The 8539-nt window shown below is 42.0% G+C and overlaps 2 protein-coding genes across 2 annotated transcripts; both read right to left on the bottom strand.

The window, feature by feature from the left end:
* Window positions 1-797: 797 nt before the first annotated feature.
* SARC_08224 (maleylacetoacetate isomerase) lies at window positions 798-5367 on the bottom strand. Its single transcript, XM_014297805.1, has 6 exons — window positions 5179-5367; window positions 4051-4170; window positions 3573-3734; window positions 2704-2830; window positions 1921-2023; window positions 798-1419 (listed from the first exon to the last, which is right to left on the bottom strand). Exons 1-6 carry the CDS (start codon window positions 5185-5187, stop codon window positions 1287-1289), a joined length of 654 nt encoding a protein of 217 aa, XP_014153280.1. The 5' UTR covers window positions 5188-5367; the 3' UTR covers window positions 798-1286.
* Window positions 5368-5733: 366 nt separating this feature from the next.
* On the bottom strand, window positions 5734-7620 carry SARC_08223 (hypothetical protein). Its single transcript, XM_014297804.1, has one exon. The coding sequence runs from the start codon at window positions 7523-7525 to the stop codon at window positions 6320-6322; it is 1206 nt and encodes a 401-aa protein (XP_014153279.1). The 5' UTR covers window positions 7526-7620; the 3' UTR covers window positions 5734-6319.
* Window positions 7621-8539: the final 919 nt, after the last annotated feature.

Below are 8539 nucleotides of genomic sequence, written 5' to 3'. Positions count from 1 at the left end.
GTATATGTATGTTTTATGAATATGTATATACATGTATATGTATGTGTGTATATGTTTACGTTCATATATGTATATATATAAATATATATTAATATATATTACTATATATATATATATATATATATTATATATATATATATATATATATATGTATATGTATATGTATATGCCTATGTTTATGTATATACATGTATATGTATGTGTATATGTATATGTGTATATGGATATGTATAGGTATAGGTATATGTATAGGTGTATGTATATGTATATGTATATGTATTTGTATATGTATGTGTACATGTATATGTATATGTTTATGTATGTATATGCATGTATATATATGTATATACATACGAGTATATGTATATATGTATATACGTACATATGTATGTATGTATGTATATATATATGCACAGCCCCCTGAATAATCAACACCTGATCTTTTTTTTCTCAGGGGGCTATGATATTTGTATATGTTTATATCCCTAAAACCCTAGAATCGCAAGGGAAAGCGTCAGACATAAAACGGGTCGAAGGCGAGGGCGTCAAGTTTAGTGGTCGCAGGTGAGAGCGACAGGTTAAGCGGTCGCAGGCGCGAGCCTCAGACTTGGTGGTCGCAGGCGAGAATCGCAGTCTTAACAAATCTCATAATTTGTAACTAATATATTATGGTTTTTAGTTTTAGCTATTATGTCCGGACCCATATCTTAGTGTGGGTATAAGCTATCAGAAATGAGAAAACTGAAAGTGTTGTGAAAAGTCATCTTCAGTTCATGACTGGCAATTATATTGAATTTGGAGTACACGAGGTGACCTGATATTTATTCATGAACCGGATTTCTCCGTGTTAATTTTTCCAAATATTCCCAGGAGAGACTATGTTTAGAAGGACCGAATTCAAGACTCAAACCTGTTCTCATCTTGGGACTAGAACCCAATTTAAGTATTTCTCCCCAGTAGTCCCGCTTTTCTCTCACATTGTTAGCGTGCAGGGCTGCTAGATCATGAATATCATTCGCATTCTAGTGGCGTACGGATTCCGTAAAGTGCGATATCAATTGCTACAAAACAGGGGTAGTAGGCGAGGTATAAGTTCACCGCAATTTCTACGCCCATGGATTATTTAGCAATGCATATCACATTCCAATTAAGTCGTCACTGATCGATTGTGGACGTCTTCAACATAATTTGTTTAGTCTGGTGACGCATACACGAGTATCGATCTAGTCATTTGAGCGTGACTACTCACCCACATAATTGATATTTCGTACAAATTTACTTATTTTTTAACAAGTGGCACGTAGGTCTTCCGGACAGTCGGGTTGATTTGCTGGTCGCGATCTTTCGAACTCGTCTAGTATCGATAGAGCGTCATTGACTTTAGTTATTGTGGGGAACGCAGACATATCGACATCAAACCTGTAAGGAGTCAAACGCATCACCATACAAGAAATCCTTCAGAATCTGTTTTTTTCTCTCATGCGAAATAGACTACAGCATATTTCAGTCAGCATACACTTCCCAAAGCAAATACTATTTTACAATACAAGCAGATATTTTTCAAAACACTATAACCTAATAGATGAAGAGAACCATTCATCAAAGTAGTTCCACAACCATAACTCCGCAAGCTCACAAATCATGGACTTGAAAGAAATTCCATTGTGCAAATAAACCAAACAAACCACAAGCAAAAACTGATCCCTGCAACTGGATCATGTGGCGTCCAGTGATTGTAGACAATGACCAGCCACTGTATTGTTAATAGGAATATAAGTTCTAATTGAAATCATTGACTCAGCAAGCAGCTAACTGGACAACGCATACACGAGTATTTGCTAAGCTACGATAGGGATATATAGCGAATGACCGTACTATCCGAGAGATGTCCTATAAAAAGAGTATCCAATCCCAGCATACCTTTTGGCGTTATATACTTGTGCAGGCAGGAACATATCCGCCATAGTGACGCTATCGCCCACACAGTACTTGCCGGCTGTCAGCGATAGCTTTTTCTCCAGCGCTGAAAAAAGTTGTTCATATTGAGATCATAAATACGACCACAAATTGAAAGCAAACTCGCCAATATGGGTTTTGCATCTGTCAGTAATGACTGTGGGGGTTCTGTCCAGAAACGAACAAATTAGATTTCGTGAAAGCATCGAAACATAGGATGGCACGGGCCACTAGTTCAACCACAATTGTACGTAGGGTTCGAATACACTTGCATATGCGTTGCATTGGCACCCAGAAGAATAGCCACATGACATCCAGAAGGTTGGTCATGACACCACCAGGAGGATAGCTACATGACACCCAGAAGGATAGTCATATGATGTACAGAAGTTTAGTCATGACACCCCCAGGAGGATAGTTACATGACACCCAGAAGGATAGTCATATGACACCAAGAAGGATAGTCATATGACACCCCAGAAGGATATTCATATGATAGCACAATCGGTATCCAGGCCGACAAAGTATGTCAAACAAACATAAACACAAGTGAGCTATTGTTCTCAATCCAGCACACCCGCCCACCGACACACCCACGCGGAAAGACCACACCACTAATGCGTCTACAAGAAGCGATCAATAAGCACATATAATGATATGATACACGCAGAGCGCCACAGACTGGCCTAATACTCTATCTTGAATGCCAGAGGCAAGTACACGAGGTGAATGTTCCGATTTGCATACCTTCAAACCCTTTTGAAATCCAGTGTTTACCATGGTCCATTTTCCTCTCAGCTCCCACGTACTTCAAAACTCGGAGGTTTTGTACTGGCTGGATGTCGCAGCCGATCATGCAGGCAATCTCACGAATCTGTGCATGTGAGTATACGTGCTTTGGTCAACGCAGAGTTTTGGATAGGGTAGCTATGGCTGTGGATTGGTTACTGAAACTGTATGTTGCAGTATATATATACCTGGAAAGAAAGTTTATCTATGATATTAACCCCCACAAAACGCGGTACACGTCCAGCCGCACCTTCATACAGGTTATATAGATTTCTTGTCCCAAAATGGTATTTTGTGGTATGGACGAGAAAAAAATACTCACTAAGCAGAGTATGTATGTGTGAGGCTAATAACGTTGCACCGTGTGTCAATTGGGCATGTGTTGTGTATACTGGCAGAGTCAAGATGCTTTATCTACAACCACACCTGTATGCAATATGCGAATGGTGTACGGTGACGTGCGCAACACAGACTATCTGTAGATAACACACGGGTGAAACAAGTACGTACGGGGAATTGTACCAAAACAGGACTATGCTAAGCTCATCATCTGGGAATACGATCACAACAATATTACTGCCTTCAAGCGGTCAGATATTAAATACTCAAGTTGGCTATATTGACCCCGAAATGATGCCTCCCTTACAATATATCAGATGAGCCATGGACGAGATGTTCGTGACAACAATAGCAACTTATATGGAAGCCACAGGTAATTCTCTCATTACAAGAATTCTGCAAATCATCTGCTGGTGCACAAACATGAACTTGTACAAAAACGGCATATATGTGAATATATATATATGTGTGTGTCTGAATCAACATACCAGTGCACGTTTGGCGGGATCGTTCGCAGGGAGTAGCGGTCGCTCGGGGAACACCTCTTCCAAATACTCGATAATTGCGATCGACTGACCAATCGACACATCGCCATGTTTCAAGGTGGGCACGAGTGGCGCTGAAGCAGTGCTGTTGTACTCATCTCCTAGCTGTGAGCGAGAAATACATGAGATTTGCTGCCAGACATACATATACATATATATAGACCTTGTTATGCGATGTGTTCACATTGCTGTGATCAATAATGCCTGCTGGTATCTGTGTGTCGACACATAACAGCGTCGCACACGTGATGGTTTACGACAGTAATCAGTACAAGCAAGCAGTTTCAGTCGGAAGTGTAGTTCTCTGCACTTCACACGATATAACTACACACAGTTCCATTTGCAAAATGTGAACTACGTATACCAAAGGTACTATAATACGTTGCCACGCAGAGCATCGTGCGTATCGAACAGACCATACCTGTTCTCCTTTAAGCAGATTCACTGCCTCGTACTCATAGTTCAAATTCTTCCACGCCAGTGCACTGCGCACACGCCACGAGCATGAGCTCCTGAAGTACGAGTACAGCACTAGGTCAGCCTACGGGAGAGAGAAATCAAACGTATTAGAACACAGGTGTATGGTGAGAGATCGCGTCAGGCACGACAGCAGCTCGCTCTGATAACATGAGATGAATTATAGTAGCATCCATATGATGCGATCAATAGTTCTTGATACGCATCTCACAGAGCACACCTACATTTCGCAATGGTCAAGAGTACAGAAGAAAGCTTAAATTATCACTAAACATCAGATAAAAGTATAAATATCACCACCACTCTCCAAGGCGGGCACCCAAATATGCTGCAGTATAGGAATATTTCGTACTAAATAGAGATATTCAGATAGGGATCCGATATGTACAGGTACACAGTGAGGATCGCATGCGGTTAGAACGTAAACATATAGCCAGAGATACCAGTAGACTTAGCAAACTCACTCTACATATACAATTCATGTCAGGCGTGATATTGTAAGAAGTTCCATATATGGCTGAGTATATGTTGGATAGTACTACCTTGAAGAACTTAGGTTATGGTTATGTGTTGTGATTAGGAATATCAAGCCGCTTGTGTGGTGATATCCCCGCGGTCTACTCTGTTCATGGCGATGAGTTGACCCTTTCCCAACTACACCATATGTTTACTACCATGAAGGAATAAGTGCGATGCGCAGGGTGTGGACTATTGTCAACCTTACGAAATCCAAGGTGTATACTCTTTAAACGGTATCGAGAAATAGTAAGATGAGTGTTGTTCCTGAATGCCGTGTACTGAGTGCTCTCAACCACAACAAACCCCAAATACCCATCCGTCTGATACTGTACCGCCCAAAGGTATGACAGGCATGCAAAGATGATATAGATATGTATTGAGGGTTGTCATAACTTCGATACAGATGCTCTATAGCCGAAACAACTCATTGGGTATAACTCGAAACGTGCTACACGCAAAATACAAACATCAATCCCCATGGCGTAGGATGCTAAAGATTTGCAGTTCGTCACCCTTTTCCCCTTTCTTTACTACTGTGGATGCTTGCACTTACCGTTGTCATAATGCTAGTCAAAGAATAGATGCGTTCGGTGTTTCAAACGTTTGTATCGCGAATATCAGTATTGAATTTGTTGGAAAGGGCATTCGTCGTATATATATAAATAAATACATGCTGGGATAGTCGGTGAGCTTGCATAGTTACAGCTGGCATCCGAGGGACCGAGGAGATGGTAAAAATGCAATACATATGTAAAGATTTAAAAAGATACGTACGTACAAACTTTGAAAATAAAGATACGTTTACGATCAACGTTTATATCGTATTCGCCCTATAGTTGAGATACGGGTGCATAGAGTCTCTGAGGTTCAAATATTCCGGACATTTTTCACAAGATGCCCCTTTAGTTTCCTAATTAGGGTAGTTGCCCTCAAGTCTGTCTACCCGAAAAACGTCTCAAAGTTTAAAGATCGAGTAGATGTGCGTTTACTTTAAACTGTCAACGCGTACCCCTTTATTTCTGATTGCGAACAAGAAGTATTGCAGAGATTGCAAAAGCCGACTTGAGGAAATCAATACGTTTTCATTGGTCTAGTAACGTTTCGGCTCGTTTTTTTTCTGCATTTATTTTTTTTCGACGAAAACACGTAGTATTACTGTAAATATGCTGTACTTAAAAAAAACCTCGAGTGTAAATGTATTTGAATTGCATCTATTTACACAGGAAGACGAGGACGAACGTATTTACTACGTGCTGTTCTAAACTAATCCACTTGCTGCATTTGAGGAAGTTGTATTTAGCATAGTACTCTTGAGGTTATGGAATAACTCTGTATTAAACCTCTATGCTGAAAATCCAAATAACCGGGTGGAAAGCGAAATTATTATACCTTAGGTGCCTATAGGTGCAAAGATTTTTAACGTACACAGCTCTATGACTTTGCTCTCCACATATGCGCACGGCTTATAATGACAAGTGCATCTTCACCATCATATCACACAATTCTTCTCTTGTTATCGTTACAAACTTAATATCTGAAGTCCATGTGTGGGTGACCATCTCTCTGATTGTCGCCTGCATCGCGTTAGTACTATATTACAATAAATAGTCCAAGTATGCTGGCACATCTGTCAAGGCCCCGTTGGCGTATTGGTAAAATAAACTGTAGTGTATTCAAAAATTTGAGCTCACACGCTACATCAAGGCTTCAGGGAGCCTGGTATTTTCTCCAAATACTTTCATCAAGTCTTTGTGTGCCATCTCACCGCGGGTGTCTGACATGTTAGACGTCTTGTGCTCGAGCGAATGTACAAACTCCAGGCCCATAAGGCACGTGCGCCAGCTGTTCAAGAGCTGTTTGGCTACGTTATCTGGCGATACAATTTCGCCACTAGCATCTTTGAGTACGGTTTTCGTATGAGCACATCTGTCTAGTTCACTGGTAATTGTCGTGTTGAATAGCTCAGCTAGCTTACCCAAAGCCAACATCGCTGCAGTGATTTTACGCAGTCTGTTGTCCTCCACGGTCAATCCATTAACTCCACTAGTGGATAACGATCGCATGCCTCGGAGCTCCTTGCCAATACTTATATTATAACACTCGGCACGCTCCTTTAAATCGTCCACTTTAGCCCACAAAGCAGCACAGGTCACACCCTTTGGCGGTGGCCGCGAAGGCGCTGAGTCCTGTGCAACTGTACTGAATACGTTGCTTGCAGACACACGTGTCTTAGGCGCGTTTGTCGGTCTTCCCGGCATGGTGCCAGCGGCAAACTTGGGGTTATTTACTACCGAATTCTTCATGGTGCTTGCCGTGGGTGCTGGGGTGAGAGAGTTGCCACGCTTGCGGGCTGGCGGCGGTGGTTTCTGTGTTGGCTTCTTTGGCGGACGCGCGGGCGCACTGTCTGTGCTATGATGCTCGCCTGTTGCGCTCGTATTGGCAGAAGATATAGCGTTTGTGCGTTCAGATTCAGACTCCGCTTCAACTGCCGCGTCGATGCCTTCAGAAGCAGAATTACTGGATACGACTGGGACTGATCCTGGTCGATCTGGACGAGCTTGTGGGCGTGGTTTGGGTTTGGGTTTGTCACCGTTTGACAACTTGCTGTGTGAACTGTTCAGGTTACCTGATTTGGTGCTCAATATTGTATCCCTACTTTCGTTCATAGCTTTAACCGACTCACTTGATTTATTCATCTGCGCTTTCTGTCTAGGCGCAGGCGCAAAAGAAATACATGTTCCCACATCAGTTTCGCTGTCAAACGTGTTTGCTAATCTCAGTTGAGCTGTTCTCGACTGAGGCATTGGGGGTCTAGGATGCTCTTTTATCTCGCCATTCAATTTTTTCGTCATGTTACGACGCAGCGTGCCAAATCGTTTCATTACACTGTCGAGCGCCATATTGACGAGATCTCTCTGCTATAATTCACTCTACGGTCAGTCAGCTTAAAGGGTTCGAAGTAGAGAACCTCTTGTGCTTAATAATTTACTTAACGTGTTTCAAACGTCAAAGCGCGAACTGAAATCAGATCGATGTGCATCTGACCTATATTTAGATAGAATAGGTGCTTGGTCAAGCACCTTAGACATCAGGCGGTATCATGACTGATAGTGATGTTTCACTGGCACAGGATATTCCACTAGCCAGATAGACAATTAGTCATATACTCATAGCCAGGATGTACCGTGTAGTATGTGATCTTGTTTTCATGATTTTAGTGTTGGACCATGCAACAAGATTACGATGACTGGAAACGGAATACAATCGACCAGTCAAATCGAAAGTCAATTTTAAATGCACACGTCTGGCAGAAAGCTCCATAAAGAGTGGGTACTCCGAGTCATACTGCCGGGCAAGGGGGGAGGTAGACTGTAGGAGTGTAGGCTGTGCCCGCTGTAGTGTAGACTGTAGACTGTAGAGAGTCACACTCTTGCTCGAGTCGTTATCGTTTAGATCAGCAGCCAATCAGCATCTATGAAACTGGAAGGCTTCAGAAGTTGTCTGTGGCAATTTAAATCAAATAACGGATGTTCTCTATACATATTTACGTAAAACAAGTGTGTATGACTCTCCATATGTACTGTACTTACTAGTAGGTTTGCATACTATGAATCTGCGGTGATACAAGATGGAATCAGCTACGGTGGCTACTCTCAAGTGTGAGCAGGGCAATGGTGAACAATGCCGAGGAAACGAAAGAGTCAACGATGAGAGGTTGCAAGTTGTACCGCCGAGAACAGATGAGAATATAGCACAGAAAAAAAACAGTAAGATTGTTCCGACTTCAAACACGTGTGCCATGATAAGCTTTGATATATAAAAGACACACATATATACAGACTCTCTCTCTCTCTCTCACACACCCAGAAACACACACACAAAAACACACACACGCACACGCACACACACACACT

The sequence above is a fragment of the Sphaeroforma arctica genome (genome assembly GCF_001186125.1).
Source record: "Sphaeroforma arctica JP610 unplaced genomic scaffold supercont1.721, whole genome shotgun sequence".
In the NCBI taxonomy this organism is placed as follows: Eukaryota; class Ichthyosporea; order Ichthyophonida; genus Sphaeroforma; species Sphaeroforma arctica.
This window is presented reverse-complemented; position numbering and strand designations above follow the sequence as displayed.

Bases quoted from the DNA above. Each gene is read 5' to 3' on its own strand.
- SARC_08224 (XM_014297805.1), bottom strand. The intron at 3,735-4,050 runs GTATGGTCTGTT...TCTCGCTCACAG, and splicing joins ATCTGCTTAAAGGAGAACAG to CTAGGAGATGAGTACAACAG. The intron at 2,831-3,572 runs GTATGTTGATTC...TCACATGCACAG, and splicing joins ATCCCGCCAAACGTGCACTG to ATTCGTGAGATTGCCTGCAT.
- SARC_08223 (XM_014297804.1), bottom strand. From the start codon at position 7,525: ATGGCGCTCGACAGTGTAATGAAACGATTTGGCACGCTGCGTCGTAAC.